General features: G+C 44.3%; 1 protein-coding gene across 12 annotated transcripts in view; it reads right to left on the reverse strand.

Annotated features, from left to right (window-relative positions):
* NCKAP5 (NCK associated protein 5) overlaps window positions 1-18160 on the reverse strand; it is a 1005982-nt gene that overhangs the window by 45824 nt on the left and 941998 nt on the right. For 11 of the 12 annotated variants that reach the window (XM_063630959.1, XM_055260746.2, XM_055260747.2 and 8 more), the window contains 2 exons: window positions 12123-12437; window positions 9199-9335 (listed from right to left, as the gene is read on the reverse strand). In XM_063630959.1, coding sequence (XP_063487029.1) covers window positions 9199-9335; window positions 12123-12437 — 452 coding nt within the window. Of the gene's footprint in view, window positions 1-6020; window positions 6154-9198; window positions 9336-12122; window positions 12438-18160 lie in introns of all 12 variants that reach the window. The other variant, XM_055260748.2, reaches the window with a different exon arrangement.

An 18160-nucleotide genomic window follows, 5' to 3' on the forward strand; every position in this document is an offset into this window, starting at 1 on the left:
ATTTAAAATATTTTAAACTTTATTTTGTGCAAGAAGTATTATTTTAACAGAAATAACTCAGACCCTTATTACAGATATACCTTAAATCAGCATTCATAAATATGGCTTCTGAGTCAGACATTCATTTATTTAATACGCAGATTTTTGTTCAGTATCAGATTTTATGCTAGGTCTGACTGCTGAGGAAACACTTGACTTGGTCCTTTTCCTGAAAGGGCAAAAGGATCCAAATCATTTTAGATTCTATTAAGTAAATTTAACTCTGAACCTTAAGCAAGTTACTGTTAGCTGGGTGGTGCTCAGTTTCCTCATCTGTAAAATCAAGACAAAATGTCTATTTATAAAGTTCTCATGAGGAATACATAAGAGAAACTTAGGAGGCAAAACATCTGGCCCTTAACAACAGACCATTGTAGGAGTAGTTATATTGGATCCAATAGACGGAAACTGGAATGATTTGGCTGTGCAGTATTAAGAGTACAAACGAATTCAGTGAAGAATTAGCACTTGGGTCCAGGTGAGACTCCCCTTTCTCCTTTCATCCGGAGATTGGGACCACGCTAGGTCTTCCCCGCTTCCTACAACTGGCTTGCTCGATCCTTCACCTTTACACTGTTGTCCCCTGCACATGCCTTCTCTGAGGACTTGCCTGCTGGAAAAGGGCAGGAATGTTTGTCATGCCCAACTTGGCAGATTAGAGTGGGTAGCTCTGTGATCAAAGCCACAACATTACTTCTGTCTACTACTTCACCCACTCTAATGTCTACTACTTCACCCAGCTCCTAAATCCTGCTCCCCCCACTGACTCTGCTAACAACTAGACTTTCTAAACATTTTTCAGAGTGAAGCTAAAGCAACCAACCTTGAAAGAAAAGTTGTGTATTTATTTCAGTGTGTTATGAACCCAGAGGCAGGGTTTTAGAAAGTAGACTTCTATGGCCACATTCAATGTGATGCAAACAAAGCAAGTGGGCCACCAAAACCAGGGAATGTGGGGCCACAGCCCACTCTGTTTTGAAGGGTGGCTTCCAAGTCATGCTGTGACCAGCAGGGTAAGCAGCTAGGGAAGGAGCCGGGGCCAATGGGAGTGGGCGGTGGGAGGGCGCACGAGACAGGCAGCAGCCTCCGTAAGCTTCCTGGAAGCTATGGAGGACCGACTGCCACTATCAAATGTCCTCTCCTGCCTGAGGGAAATTCCAGGGAGCTGGCTGGGCACAGTGGCTCACCCTGTAATCCCAGCACTTTGGGAGGCCAAGGCAGGAGGATCACCTAAGGTCAGGAGTTCGAGACCAGCCTGGCTGACATAATGAAACTCCATCTCTATCAAAAAAATACAAAAATTAGCTGGGTGTGGTGGGAGGCACCTGTAATCTCAGCTACTCAGGAGGCTGAAGCAGGAGAATTGCTTGAACCCAGGAGGTGGAAGTTGCAGTGAGCCAAGATTGTGCCACTGCACTCCATCCAGCCTGGGTACACAGTGAGACTCCATCTCAAAAAAAAAAAAAATGCTGGGCGCAGTGGCTCATGCCTGTATTCCCAGCATTTTGGGAGGCTGAGGTGGGCAGATCATGAGGTCAGGAGTTCAAGACCAGCCTGGCCAATATGGTGAAACCCCATCTTGTAATCCCAGCTACTCGGGAGGCTGAGGCAGGAGAATCGCTTCAACCCAAGAGGTGGAGGTTGCAGTGAGCTGAGATCGTGCCACTGCACTCTAGCCTGGGTGACAGAGCAAGACTCCATCTTGGAAAACAAAAAAAAAAAACAAAAAAGAAATTTCAGGGAACCAAGGAGAAAGGGTGTGTTTGAAAAGGGCAGCTATCTTGGCAAACATCCAATAAGGCTTCACGATCTACTGGTGAATTCCCTCCTGCAGGTTGGGGACCTCTATTAAGAGCCTTGTTATTTCAAAAGGGACTCCAGGGGTGGAAAGGCCAATCTCCCTTTCACAGGCAGGTGCAACGAAAGCAAGGAAACACTGACTCAGGGGGAATAAAACCTCCGCCAGACACTCAAGGCAAGTCCTCCTGTTATTGTTTTTCTCCTGTTTCCATTTTCTTTTTATACAACCTTTGCCAACATTTAGAAAGTTAATGGTGCTGCATCCACCCTTTAATGCCCCTTCCTAGGGTTATTGGAAGCCAGCACACACCTACAGCCATGCCAGCTGTCTGCATAGAACATTTTCCCTTCCTGGCAGCACTGCCACAGCTGGGGCTGACCTGTGGCTGCCAGGGTGTGCGAGGACAGATCTCTGGCAACACATCCTCTTTTAAAGGCAGGTTGCAGACACCTTGGTGGAGGGAAAGACTGTCTTGCTGTTTGTGCTGCTTCTAAGACCTCACCACCTTCTCTCAAGAAGTTAAAGCAATAGAATAAAATAAAGATGTTCCTTTTCAAAGAGGGGTTTTCTCTGGTTTGAGGAAATAGGATGAGCAAAGTGAGTTGACAGAGAAAAATATTCAGGCAGGGACTCACTTCATTTTGTAGAAGGATTTAAAAACAACTTCAAGCAGTAAATTTACTGTTCATCATTAGGTCATCCAAAGCCACAACCTAATGTGGATTCTTGATTGCCTTGCACAACTCATGTAGACAGGCCTATGATGCTGAAACATGGGCCCTAAGGTAAGTGCACTCATACCCAGGTACTCTCTCATTTGGAGTCAGCGAATTTGTTTTAAATCTTGTCTCCTTTTTCAGGACACTTAGACCATCCTCCCCCTCCATTCCTACTTCTCCTGTCTACACTGGAACCCCACTGGCAGAGGGAGGGGCAGGACAGAACTGAAGATTGCTTGCCTCTTTTTAGTAACAAGCAACAGATAGAATCATGAGTCTCCTCCTTGACATACCTTCCTCACTTGGCTTCTAAGATGCCACGCTCCCCGGCCCTCCTCCTCCTTCACTGGGTCTTCCTCTTCTCCGTGACTGAGATAAGGTGGGAGGACCTAGTCTTCTATTGGGCTACACTCCCTCCCTTCCTCACCACGTTTGGACACACAGCTTCAAATGCGGTTGATGTGCTGATGACACTCAAATTTACATGAGCCCCAGACTCTCCTAGCCTCCCACCTACTCACCTCTTCCACTTGCAGGCTTAATGGGCCCCCAAATCTAGCATGTCCATGCAGAACTCCCATTTCATTTGGCAGACGGCAAGGGCAAATCCAGCCTTTCTAAGAGCCAAAGCTTGGAGTCATCCCTGACCCTACTTTTTTTCCAATATACCAGTGAATTGTATTATGTTTTTTTTTGTTGTTGTTTTTGTTTTGAGACGGCGTCTTGCTGTGTCATGCAGGCTGGACTGCAGTGGTGCAACCATGGCTCACTGTAGCCTCAACTTCCAGGGCTCAAGCAATCCTCCCACCTTCCTCTCCCGAGTAGCTGGAACCACAGGTATATGCCACCACATCCACTACACCCATCTTATTAAAAAAAAAAAAATTGTAAAGACAGGTTCTCACTACATTGCCCAGGCTGGTCTCCAACTCCTGGCCTCACATTTTTCTCTTGCCTTACCGCCCTGAAGTGCTGGGATTACAGGCATGAGCCACCATGCCTGGCCTGAGCCAGGTGGTATTTTTTTTTTTTTTTTTTTGAGACAGAGTCTCACTCTGTCGTCCAGGCTGGAGTGCAGTGGCGTGATCTCGGCTCACTGCAACCTCCATCTCCCGGGTTCAGGCCATTCGCCTGCCTCAGAGTAGCTGAGACTACAGGCCTCCCAAGAAGCTGGGACTACAGGTGCACTGGCATGGCACTTCACCACGCCAGGCTAATTTTTGTATTTTTAGTAGAGACAGGGTTTCGCCGTGTTAGCCAGGTTGGTCTCGAACTCCTGACCTTGTGATCCACCCAGCTCGGCCTCCCAAAGTGCTGGGATTACAGGCATGAGCCACCCCGCCCGGCCATCAGGTGGTATTTTTAATTAGATTTGGAATCCGACCGTTCTCACTCCCTGTGTTGTACAAGCCACATGCGACTATATTTACATTACAATTAATTAAAATTTCAAATAAAAGAGAAAAGAAGGAATGGCCCAAATGAGAACTCTTAGGAAAACTGGAGCACAAATTAAATTTAAAAATTCAGTCTCTTACTTGCACTGGCTGCGTTTCAGGTGCTTAACAGCCATGTGTACGGACACAGAGCATTTCCATCATTGAGGGAGGTCTCTTAGCCAGTGCTGGTCACTGTGTGGAGTGCAACCACCCTGGTCCAAGCTATCAATGTCTCTTGCCTGGATGCCTGTAACAGTCTCTTAGTTGATCCTGCTTCTTCAGTTTTCTCAATACAGCAGCCAGAGGCATCCTTTTTAAACTTTGCACGTCACACCACTCCTGGGCTTTAAGTCATCCAAATTCACTCTCAGAGTAGTGGTTAGTCCTCAGAAAGGCATAGAGGGTTCCAGGGGCTCTGGCCCCTTCTCATTTGGCGTCATCCATCAGGTTGCTCTCTCTGCAGCAACATGCAAGCCTCCTGCTACTCCTGGGCTCCAGAGCTTGCTCTGCCTCAAGTCTACCGCATTGGCCATTCCCTCTACTGGGAGTGCCCTTCCTGGCTCGCTCACTCTCCTGCTTCAGCTCTCTCTGCTCAAAAGTTGCTTTCTTAGTGAGGCTCCTTCCGACTATTCCACTTCAATTTCAACTTCTCCTCCAACTGCCAGCACTCTCACTCTCCCTTTCTCTGCCTGACTTTGTCTTTTCTGTAGCACTCATCTCCTATGATCTGGCAGGGATCTTTGTCCATTTACTCACTGCTGGAAAACTGGCTCAGAGGAAGCTTTCAACAAATACTTGTTCAATAATGAATGGAGAATGTTTGAGAGCTGAAAAGGGCCCCGGAAACCATTCTTGGGTGTGTGGCTGAGGGTTGGTGAGGTGAGGCTATTCCCTGAGGAGTCACAATGAGCTCAAGGGAAAAGCATTGATTAGGAGCCGGTGTCATCCTAGGCATCTTCATTGGGCGATGACAATGAACTCCCCTTCCCCTTCATCTGTTACAGTCAGAGGGACACCAATGAACCACAAAAGCCAACGGGGACAACAAGCAACTAAAATATCAGGGGTATTCACCATTTTCTTCTTGGTAAACCTTCGCATGATTCAACCATCAATCCTACCTCTCTGATAACTTATAAGAAGCAAGGGACAAAGTGGTGATTCAGATTAATGAGCCCTTCTTACACGCTACTCTAACCCTCCTTCCCACAGTGCAAATACCAAGATTCTCTGAAAACTGGAAACACACATGGCTACGAGATTATGTTTTTTCCTAAAGATATCAAACTTGTTTTAGAAAAATAAATTATGGTTTCATTACATAGTTTATAAATTAGTATTTGAGAAAAGAGCTGATTAGTAGGAAAAGAATAGCTTTCCATTGCATCATTACAATATTTCTGACAATCCAGAATGAATTAGAAGAAAAGCAGAGCACAGATCACATTTTGTGTTAGGGATTCGTCTGTTCTCTTGTATCTGAAAGGAAGTACCATCTGAATAGACATAGTTTTAAATGCCTAGGGATAATGACTTTTCTACTGCCAATTCTGGCTCAAAGAAAAAGATAGTGAGGGAGCTTCAACCTCACAGACAGACCTGTTCATAATGGCACAGCTAACAGGTCCAGGGCTACACAGAATGATGTTAGCAGACAGCCTGGAAAACTCCATCCACAGCTCACTGGATGATTTAACTTGCCAGAGTATATAATTAAGAACAAAGTTATCGTTATAGTCATTTCTTCATTATTGAGATAACTCAATTGGAGGCTGTTTTAGAGATGCTGGATTCAGAAATAAAATCCTTACAGACTGCACTGCAATGTCAAGAAGATTACACCAGAAAACAAATGGATGCGCATAGACAATCTTCTGTACGTATCAGAAAATTAGATCTCAGGAGAGACACGAAGAAAAAACATAAAATCAAAGAGGGTGGGGGCCGAGCACAGTGAAAGGTATAATCAGCGGCTTCCCAGAGAGAGGAACCTGCAGGGCCGGCAAGTTCGCTGGTTGTTACCTGGGGCAGCGCTCTTCAGTGCTTTCACTAACTGTCCCCTTCCAGCTCCAAAACCATTATCTCCATAGTCCGGGTCACTGTCACTATTACTGCCACCGCTGGCAGAGTACGTACACATTCTGGGTGCCTTGTCCTAAATGAGTAATATGAGACTGTTAAGATAATTCATACAAATCAAAATGGGGCAGAGCATCCTGTGAGGATGTGACACAGTTCACATTTGGCTGTCAATGTGTGCACAGAATTCCATTCCCACTGCCCAGCCCACCGTTCCCCCAAGAGAAACTCTGGTTTGCCTGTTTTTCTGCCTCCTGAGGAGCTGATGCTGTCTACTCAATCACCAGAGCTGCGGAAATAGGCCTGCAATAATGAAGCTGCCGACGGCATTCTGCCATTGTGTCCCAGGCTCAGGAAGGTCCCCACGGCTACCTGCTCTGCATTTTGCACACTTCCTTATAGGGTCTGATTTTTCTCAAGTGCCTATTATGAGCTGCTGTTCCAAACCTAATGGCTTATTTATTTAACTGATCTCATCATTGCCTTCCAAGTATCAGAAGGTAATAAAACAATCAACCTTGGGAACAAAAGAATAAATGTTTGCCTAATTTATAATTTTCTTTCAGCTCCCAAAAGGACAGTAGCCTTTAGAAAAGTAAGCAATTGCTGACTCCATCTAATCCTCAAATCTGCTGACAGTTCATGGGCTGAGGGACCCAGTTTCCTCTCTTGCTCACATGCACACATCACCTGACCCCATCCCCAAGGATGTCACTGGTGTGGCAATGATGCTGTATTCAGAAATTGCTGAGGCGATTGACACTGTATGAACAGTATTCCCCTCTGTGCACATAAGCAGAATACTGGATACAGGAGCGCAACTCCTATGTGTTGAATTGAGGTTATTTGGGGCCCTTTCTTCCATTTGTAGAATGTCCTGTTAAAGCCTACTATTCCCCCCTAAGCCAGATAGTTCCGATACAGATGCATTAGATGGGTCTCTGAAGTTTGTTTAGAAGGGTATCATTTGGTTGGGGATTGTAAAAACACATTTTAGGATGTAAACTCGCTTATCTGGGGTTATAAATTCAAGCACTCATTTCCTTTACTCCTTCATTCATTTACTTAGTCACCCATCCATTCAACAGTGTTTACTAAGTACCTACTCTGTGCTAAGCAGTATGCTAGGTTCTAGGGGTGGAGAGCTTAATACTGGAGATACCAGTAGTCTAGCAAGGACTAAGTCCATGAAGAAAGACAAGTCTACATACTGTAGTTCTGGGGAACCTATGTCCAGAGCTCCAAAAGGACCCAGTCCAGTCTGGACATGATGAGGTACATCCTTTCATAGCTCCATTCAACAAATGCTAACTGAACCAGGCATCATGCCAGGTACTAGAAATACAAAGCTAATTCCTGCTTGAAACTTTCCCTATCTGGCAGTCAACAAAGCAGGGTTCTGAGTTTCAAGGATTTCCAGCGCATGGGGCTAGTGCAGGACGATGAGGAAGGGAATCCTAGAGAGGCGTGTCCATTGATGGATGTATATCTTATGTGAGGAGTGCAGGTCCCTTCTGGGTCAGCAAGAGTAACTTTTTTTTTTCCTTTTTACTTTCTTGGAATTATTCAAACTCCTTTGCCATCAACACCAACTGTTGTTCCTGAACTGGTTTTCTGCACTCCAACTCTGGGTGTCTGTCATGATTTTCTCAATTTTATATCTCTCAATTTTCTCAATTTGCCAGTTTCCCAATCCTCCCAAAGCCAGCGCAGAGTCCTTTGGAACAGTGGCAGCAATGCTCTGTGCGAAGTGTGTTCCATGGATCAGTGGCATCAGCATCACCTAGGGATTTGTTAGAAATGTGTACACCTCACTCCGTATATGCCAAATCAGACACAAGTCTATGTGGGAAACAAGATTGTAGCCCTTCAGGTGGTTCTGATGCCTGCTCCGGTTTGGGAGGCACTGATCTGGAGGAGCCCTAACATTCTGTCTTTGACTTAAGGCATAGCAGAATACAGCAGTTTCCTCCTTTGCCTCTCAGACCCACGTCCTGTGGAGACAGCCATCCCAGGTGCTGCCCTAGACTTCAGAGGGACCAGTTCCTGTCTCAGCTCCATAGTAACTTTCCCCGGGACCCTGAACGTGGTCCAGCAGGACTCTAGCATTCCCCACTGGAAACCGAGGCTGCGGGCCCAGAGGATCTGCTCCCCTACTTGTCCATGGTCCCCTTCCATACTGAGGCAGATGCTCAAGGCTGAAAGGTGGTTTGGCCACACTAAGGGGGACCTCAGATGTGGGTGAATCTGGGTATCTCATCATCGTAGTTGGGCAGAAACTCTAGTAAAAATAGCAACCAGGGCTCTTGATACCAGACCTGGGAAAGCCAAGGGCAGCAGAAGTGGGAAGGGCCAAGGAGGGGCCAGGAAGTTCTGGAAAATGAACCACGTGTCTTCCTCCACCTTTCTCACCACCAGGCACCAGGCAGATGCTGCAGTGGGCCAGCCCCAAGACGAGTGGTGAAATGACAAATAGGCTGACCATGGTCAGAGTAACCTGCTGGAAAGGGTAAACAGGAGGGGGTACCACATAACCCCCACTAGGGATGAGCAAGGAGTCCCTGAGCCAGACACCCATAGCCACCCATCAGGAGTTCCATGTGTGTCATCACAGGGCAGATGAAGAACCCACTGCAAAAAGGAAACTCAGGGCTCACGGATCCTAGCAAGTCATTTGACCACACCGAACTTCTGATTAGCCATCCTTAAAAGCAATAGAATTAGACCTGCTTTCCCTGTTTCATAAGAACAAAGTAAAGGTTAAAATAACTACTGAGATACTGAAAAAAACAGAAAAAACATCATTCCAATGGTGCCCACGTGGCTTGGGAGAGTGAATGCTTGTCCCACAATATCTAATCAGGGGAGTGCATCCATACCCAAGAATCTGGGTGCATTTCAGAAGCACTTTGATTTCTTCAGAATAAAAGTGTCCCAAGAACCCATAGTATTCCTTAATAAGGCAGGGAAAAGGGTGAACCCTAGACCTTGGTTTATATTCAGTAAGCCAACAGCAAATTTCATTTAAAGTGAAATCTATCATAAAAGTGTTTTTAGGGTGCACATTTTACAATCAGGACCAACAGGTGGATGGCACCCTTCACTTCCCCCGACCCCTCACCTGGGTCCCGGTGGCGGCATCTTCACCCCTCCAGTCTGGAAGCGGCTGGCTTGCCACTGGGTCTTCAGCATATCCGAATGATGAGCATGTCTGAGGCCTTGGCTCTGCTTCATTCTGCTTTTGGGAACTGACTTTTCCTAAATGAGGACACGTATGTGGAATCACATATCAGCTTTCATCAACATTTTACAAGTTTAGGGAAGGAGGTGGGGGAGACATTCAGAAATAATGAAAAAGGTCCAAATACAGTGAAAGCTGGGCTTCCTGCCACTCCGTCCCGCTGTAGTCTGTGCTGCCCAAAAAATCTGCATAATTATGTATACACTTCTATAGAAGCCCCTTTTCAAGACCCCGAGGCAAACTGTTCTTAGACTACTTTTCTACAAAATGTTGAAAGACTTTGCAGGTTAGAAAGGGTTCAGCAGGCAAACCACTCAGGAAGCCTGAAAGTTATTCTTCGAATAATATTATTCATCGAACAACTATCAAGTTTCTTTTTTGGAGGACTTCTCAGAGGCTTCAGTGTGCCAGTGGGCATTAGCGTAGTTTCCGAAGAGAAGATTTGAATTTGCAGGCTTCCTCAAACGTAGGGAACCCCGATTTTCCCAAAATACTTATTAAGGTCATTTTGAATAGCGTGGATTGGGAAGCTTTGCTTGGAGCCCTTAAGCATCTCTCAGGGCAGTACTTTTTAAGCTTTAATGTACATATGGATCAGTTGAGCTTTTGTTCATGTGCCTGCTGATTCAGTAGGTATGGGGAGGGCTCTGAGAGTCTGCAGTTCTGACAAGCTCCCAGGTGATGCCGATGATGCTGGCCCACGGACCACATTGAGTAGCAAGGGTGTAATTAGCAGAGAACAATTAAAGAGAGTTTCCCCATTACCCATGAAAGTAGATTAACCTGCATAGTGTATGCCTTTGTCATGCCAGACTGGAGAATTGCTGTCATTATCCTCCAACCTCAGTGATTGTAAGCAAGACATGCTGTGACAGCCTCTCCACAGCATTTTGTTTGTGAGGGGAAACTAAGAACTGTGTTTTCATCAGCACTGTGAGTTTTGTATAGTGACTTCCATTTTTTCATATGGGGATAAGAAAAACAACCAATTCAAATGTACACATTAAACAGGCAGTGACTGCTCAAAAAGGAGGTATAATCTTATTTTCTTTTTGTTCCAGCTAGTCCTCATTCCCTAATTTTTAACATGAATAACAGATGGACACAGAAAAGAGAAGCATTGGAAAGTAGGCCCTGCCTTTGGACCACAGATATCATGTCGGGACAGGAAAGTTCAGGATGGGTGACAGAAATTTCCTGCAGTGTGTTCACCTCACTCTCTACCATATACTACCTTTTTACAACTCTTCATTGTAATTTAATTAAGGTAGAACCCAAAGCCAGGTGCGGTGGCTCATGACTGTACTCCCAGCACTTTGGGAGGCCACGGCAGGCGGATCACCTGAGGTCAGGAGTTGAAGACCAGCCTGGCCAACATGGTGAAACCCCATCTCTACTAAAAATACAAAAAATTAGCCAGGTGTGGTGGCACATGACTGTAATTCCAGCTACTCAGGAGGCAGAGGCAAGAGACTCAGTTGAACCCAGGAAGTGGAGGTTGCGGTGAGCCAAGATTGCACCATTGCACTCCAGCCTGGGTGACGGAGTGAGACTCTATCTCTAAACAAAAACAAAAACAAAAAAGACAGAACCCTTAGATACCTGGTGCAGTGGATATTAGCAGCAAGATCCGAACAATCTCCTTCTGATCCCTTATGAAGCAATTCAAGACTTGCAGTTTCTATTCAATTTGTTATAATGACAGTGTTTAATCATGGAGTCTACAGCAGCCGCTGCTGAATTGAGGTCACACATGTGACCATTCAGGCATGGAGTACACAATCTATAACTAAGATTTCGCCCCTGAATCTCTGGAGGCTGTGTCATTAATTGACAACACATTTATTTCAAAAATAATATGCATTACAGTCTTTAAAAATGTAGCCTTGACTTGGAATGAGCAGAAGTTTGTGATGCAACATTTGTGGCAATGGGTATTCCTACATAAAGGAAGAACTCAGCTATGGGAATAGCCCAATCACGTTTATTCACAGATTTATAATTAAAAGTCTCCTTTTCTAATTTCTCAGAAGCCTATCGCATAATCTCCACTTGCAGCTCCTTTCTAATCATCAACTCATATGTGAAAGTGTTCGATTTAAAGTTTTAGTTCCTATGCTTACGTGTGTTGTAAAAGCAACATAAGACATACAAGTTAAAAATCATTTAGTGTCGTCCTGGCCTGCAATAAATATTTTTAATCTTGAGGGAACAATGAAAACACGGTGACCCTTAGCCTAGCCCTGTCTTTCATCATGAAAGCTTGTTTCAATTGGCCGCCATGAAGGATAGTACTTCTCAACGGGAAGGCTCACTCTATTCTATTGCAATTAGTGTATGATCTACTGCTGATTTATCAAACTACGTTTTTTATAGTTCAACATATAAATATATTTTAACCGGATAAGAATACACCAGAACATGTATATTTCTGGTTAGAAGGCAAACAACATTGTAGTTAAATTTATATCTTGGGCTGAAATTGGTCTATATTCAGAGTTAAGTTTTATAGGATAAAACCTCACAAGTGTATGTTGCACGGTTTTTTCCTTAATCAGTTCATATATCCATATACCAGTACTTACATGTCTGTTTCCTTATATGTGTGTATACTGCTTAAGGTAATACTATGAGTAGATATTTTCTTATACACATTGTTTTGCTTGTTGGTGAAGGACGTGAAGGAATTTTCACATATCTACATTTTTATCAGGGCAGGTCACTGACTTACTCATCTCCTGGTGAAAAGTTTTCCTTTTTTTGTCAGTAAGTGTCTTATTAAGGGTGGGAGATTGGCATTTTACCTGAGGAAGCTGGTTTGGGGAGGCGGCTTTGAAGAGGCCGCATCCCTCTGGCGGTCATGATGGGGTCGGATGTGGAATGAACAATGGCGCTATCTGCAGGGCGCTGGCCGTCTGTGGAGGAAGGCACTTCACGTTCAAGGGTTTGGGCTCTCATGGAAGAAACTGCAGAAAGGGCTGACTGGAGAGGCAGGAGAGGCTCAGCATCCTCTGGGGAGTCTGGCTGGCATAGGTACCGTCCTGTCGAGCGATTTCCCGAGTCTGGGAGTGGGAAGGTTCCGATCCCACTGTCCAATGTTCTCATCTGGCAGTTGGATTCTGAGATAGAGAGACAGAGAGAGAAAGGAATAGAGAAGGCTCACATAAAAGGATAAAAGAATAATGGAAATTGGGGTATGATCTGGAGGAAAGGAGACACCTAGAAGGGTGAATTTAAGAAAAAGAAAAATGTCACAAGGACAGAAAACCAAACATCACATGTTCTCACTCATAGGTGGGAATTGAACAATGAGAACACATGGACACAGGGTGGGGAACATCACACACCAGGGCCTGTCATGGGGTCGGGAGAGGGATAGCATTAGGAGATACACCTAATGTAAATGTCGAGTTAACGGGTGCAGCACACCAACATGGCACATGTATACATACGTAACAAACCTGCATGTTGTGCACATGTACCCTAGAATTTAAAGTGTAATTAAAAAAAAAAAAAGAAAAATGATAAGGATTTGGAAACAGTATTAGTGGTGTAGTAAATTTCCAGTGAGGTGCATGAAGCGGACCTTTTTGAACCTGAAAACATCCCCCTTCATGTAGTAAGAGATAAGAAGACCAGCCTGTTACGAGCAGCAATAGTCGCTTGTGCATATATCCTGGATAGGTCTTTAGAGTTAGAAAAGGAACAGTTATTAGAGACCAAATTGTGGTCACCCTTATTTCAACCTGGGAATCATATGACTTCAACCAATTAGGTGAAATTCATTAACTGAAATAATGAGTAATGAGAACACATAAATTGAAGTGTCTTCCTAACAATGGTAATTGTGTATCTCGTGCATGAATGATCACCCATTCAGCAGCTGACTAAATCTCTGGCCTCTTAATTTGACTGTGGAGACAAGTAATTCACACGCCAGAAGGGTCATCCCAAAGGGTACCTTTCCCATCATAACACCACTTATCATGTGGGCTTCATTCGACCCAGCTGAGAAGACTGTGAGCCACTTTCTTTCACTCTCACTTTATTCAATGACAAAACTCATCAATAACGCTTTGGATTTCTTGGCAGTCCCAGGGATCCCACTATTCTCTAGAACAAATTAAGATGATTTCACCATGTATGTGACATAGTCTGTGAATTGTGTGTCATCTTCAAAACATTTTATATATGGAGAAAACTACAGTATCTGAAAAAATTACCACGTCATTTCTGGAATGGTGGCGTGGTTTATCAAGGCCAATGAGGCAGCTTCCAAGATCTGGATGTCATCCAGAAAGTCTCCTGTTCATATGATAATCCTGGAATGAAACTTCCTAGGTTTCATCTTAGAAGCATCTTACAAGTCTAGCAATGGGTAAGTGGAACAACTTAGCACTGTGTTAGGCATGGTGGGGTATACAATGGATTATGACATAATGTTTGTATCAAAAGCTCAACAGCTACCACTTCTTTGGTGCTTTAAGAACAGAGGCTTGTGGTGTGATCTCCGCCAATGACTAATTGTTTCAACCCCTGTGCAAGAGCTTTAGCCTCTCGAGGTCTCAGGTTCCTTTTACTGCTGTGAGGATTAAAGTATGTTCACCAATTAATCCTTAGAATTTAGAATGACGCTAAGCACACTGTGTGACAGCCAAGTAAATGAATAAGGAATTGCAAAATACACAAAATGTTTAGTATATTTATTACATATTCATAGATATCTGATAGGTGAAGAGCTTATCCTTAAGTATCTTTTATATACAACCTCCCTTCATGCTAAGCAATTGCTATCCAAACTTCAGAAGTTGCCCATTCCCCTACCTTCCTCCTCAAAACCTCTTTGCTGAGTAGCAGAAGTCTGGGAATTTCCTAACACTAAGGCAAAAATAAAGGGATGGGAATGTGTACAGAGTTGGCTTTTCTAGGCTCAAGGAGGTTTGGTGCTTGGTATTGGAAGTACTAGGAAGATGAAGTCCCTACTCAAGAGGCTTTAATCTTCACAGGGATATTTAGTAGGAAGATACAGATACCCTTTTCTCCACTATGGTGCCATTTAACCATCTCAGATGCCATGGGATGTTTGGTCATGGACTCCAGGATATCTGAATCATACAGACACACCATGAGAAGTGCTTTTCCTTCCCGGGATTACAAGGGTTTTAGCCTCATTAATTTCAGGGCCTCCACCTGGCCAGCTTTATTCTCAACCAGCATTGCAGATTATTCATGACCTTCTCTTTTCATTTTCTCCTCAATCAAGGGTATTTAATTGTTATAGAATAGTGGTTTTGAGAAAGGATCAGCTGTTTGCATGGGGAGGCACTGCCAGATGAGTCAAAGAAAGGACAATGCTATTCAGACTTCTGTGTCTTTCCTTTATTTTAGCCTACACATACAACACTTCAGATTTAGCATGTCCATGTGTTGTAACTGGGGCAATTCTGGAAGACTGAAATATTTCAGATTTACAGGAGTAAGTAGATCTTCATCAGAACCGACTCAGTCTTTGAAGATGAGAATCAAAGATTCATGGGATGTAGCAGCTGAGATGTGTCAGACCCTATGTACCCCAGGCTGCCTGCCCTAATAATTTACCCCAGCATCGTCAGGACCACCTATCCCTGAATCAAGGAGGGCTCAGCAGGGCAGGACATTAGGGGTGCTTTTTCTTTCGAGAAGACGCGTCATCAAAAGTTTGGTGCTTATTACAGCTATCAGGAGTTCTGCTTTCTTTGTATCATTTCTTTATCCTCACATACCTATAACGCAAGAACTATTATTGCCATTTAGAAATGAGGAATCACAGCTAAAAGAGGTTAAGCAACTTGTCCAAGGTCATATGCTGTAAGTGAAAGCCTGGACTTGAATCTAGGCCTAACTACAAACACAATGCTCTTAGCCACCAAGCTATACTGATTCCTCCCAGAAGCACAGGTAAACCCCAAAGTGGGCTCTGCTCGGTTCATAGCCATTGAGGCAGCCACATGAGCAGAAGCCTTACAGCATGGCCCCATGGCTTCCAGGCAAGGTGCCCAGGTTCTCCTCTGAAATTGGTGCTGGCCCCGGAATTCTAGCTTGGTTCCTGGGCTCCCCATTCTGAGGCTGGAGTCCACTGTCAACATGCCTGGTATCTAGCTGGTTGTCTGGTCCTATGCAGGATGCCTATGCAACCTTATCTATATAGTTCTGAGAATCCCAAGTGCCTAGCAACTCTTCTTTCTGCCCTCTTGGATTGAATCCTTAGACTTCTTGCCAGGGATTTTTTTAGAGTTTACTTTGCCTCCTGATATGGTTTGGATCTGTATCCCTGCTACATCTCATGTTGAAATGTAATCCCCAGTGTTGGAGCTGGAGGCTGGTGGGAGGTGTTTGAATTGGGGGTTATATCCATCATGCATGACTTAGTGCCATGTGAAATCTGGTTGTCTAAAAGTGTGTGGCACTTCCCACCTTCTCTCTTGCTCCTGCTCTTGCATTTGAGACACCTGCTCCTCCTTCACCTTCCACCATGATTGGAAGCTTCCTGAGGCCCTCACCAGCAGCTGATACCAGCACCATGCTTCCTATACAGCCTGCAGAACCAGGAACCAGTTATACCTCTTTTCTTATAACTTACCTAGTGTTAGGTATTTCTTTATAGCAATGTAACAATGGCCTAATACACCTCTAGCTTGGTGATAGGCAGTCTTCCAAGGGCAATGTTTTTCTGGCTTTGTCTCCCTCTTCTATGTATTATAAGGCACATAGAGCACTTAATCCAGTCTCCTCAAATGAAGATTCAAAAAGCAAAGTGAGAATCTTGACAGCCTTTTTCATTTTGGCAATAGGTGCCATATACAAAGTGCATACATGTTTGTCTAACCTATAACACAAAGCCATGGGGCAGTTGCAGGAAATAGGGCAGAGGAGGAATTTGGGGGTAGAAAAAATGTTGAAGGTGGTCTAAGTCTAGAGCCTTTCTGAAGACAACAACATTTTCTAGCATCAGTCCCCTTAAATTTTTTTACTTTCCTTTCAACACCCAATATTGTTATACCAGAGTCTATAAAACAGGACTTTTGGAATTCTTGAGTTCTCTGATTCCCGGAGAATTGCATGCCCTGACATTAAACTCAGAAACCATTCACTATTAAGGCCATTTTTATTTCTAAAAATTACAGATGCCAAATGTAGTGAATGTGAAGGATTCATTTGTAAGTACCTATGAAGTGAGGTGTGGACAGTCAGGGGCTCAGACACATGCCAAGTTTCCCTGCAAGAAAATGTCTTTGGAATACATAAACCTTTGAAAATGGAAGTTTATAATGAAAATGCTGACACTATCTTTATGTAGTTTCTTTAAGGCACAATTAGTTTCTTGCAGTTCATAAAAATATTGTAACCCGAATTACAAGTGTTAGATATTGTACTTCTGAAGCCAGTTTTTTTTTTCTCAGAGAATTTTAAGAACTCACAAAATAATTAAATGGTTGTAGTAGGAACTAAGTTCAAAGGGGCAAGCCTCCCTCATCTTCAATGAGTTGATGCAGTGTTGCTCTCAACAAATGTGAGTTCACGGCTGGGCGCAGTGGCTCATGCCTGTAATCCCAGCACTTGGGGAGGCCGAGGTAGGCGAATTAGGGTGTCAAGAGATCGAGACCATCCTGGCCCACATGTTGAAACCCTGTCTCTACTAAAAAAAAAAAAAAAAAAATTAGTTGGGCATGGTGGCGTGCACCTGTAGTCCCAGCTACTTGGGAGGCTGAGGGAGGAGAATTGCCTGAACTGGGAGGTGGCGGTTGCAGTGAGCCGAGATCACGCCACTGCACTCCAGCCTGGTTACAGAGTGAGACTGTGTCTCAAAACAAAACAAGAAACAAAAAAGAAAAACAAAAAAACCCCACAAATGTGAGTTCACATTTCTGGCTGTGAGTGTAGTTGCCCACAGGGCCTTGCTAATGAGTTCAAGGATTGGGTCGTTGGATGTACCAATGGGCTTCATCCTTGCAAGGTCACCAATTACATCTCTGATTCTGGTCAACCCTCTCACCTGTTCCCATTGTTCCACGTGCCTTCTCTCTGTCTCTCAAGGTATTAACAAATTCTCACAGTTACTACCACCATCAAGACCCAGGCACCTCATGGAATGACTTAAGGCACTACTTCCCAGTCCTTTTAAAGTTGTCTCACACAAAGAAAATATAGAGTTGGTTGAGGAAAACATCAGTTCCCAGGACAACTGGTCAACTGAGGGCTGAATAAGCTCCATCTCGGTACACCTGGAACCCATTCAGAGCAGTCAGCAGCAGAATGGTAGAGAATCTCATAGAGAATGGAGTCCTCATTCTCTTTTACTGACACCTTGAATACATTCCCTTGCATATGTTTGGTATGCAAGGAGGAGACTTTTTCAGTCTCCTAGAATCAAATACAGGACTTTCTATAAGGCTCTCCTTTCGGGGGAAGAATGTTAAGATTGCTTGGGGCAGCAATATTGTCTGGCACCAGACTTCAGTGAAGAGGAAAGTTACTGTGTCTGAGAGGGACATGAGCTGCCAAGATGGGTACAGTTCCTTGTGGGATGGTGGCAGAGAATTTTGAAGACACATTGCCACTGGGGATTTTCAAGTTGCTACCTTAGGGTGTGTGGCCAAAAATCCCCACTCATCTCACCAATGAGCGTTACCCTGCTGCTCCCCACCCCCAGCTGCCTCCGCATCTTGCCTTAGTGTCTTCATTTGCAAATTAGATCCCACTATCTTCATTATAGCAGTGCTTTAAGGACTAGAAACAAAGCATGTGATAAACTTGGCATAATGCTTGCAACAGGCACACTGTTATAATTCAGAAAATGCAAGCA

The sequence above is a fragment of the Symphalangus syndactylus genome, chromosome 22 (genome assembly GCF_028878055.3).
Source record: "Symphalangus syndactylus isolate Jambi chromosome 22, NHGRI_mSymSyn1-v2.1_pri, whole genome shotgun sequence".
NCBI classification, from domain to species: domain Eukaryota; kingdom Metazoa; phylum Chordata; class Mammalia; order Primates; family Hylobatidae; genus Symphalangus; species Symphalangus syndactylus.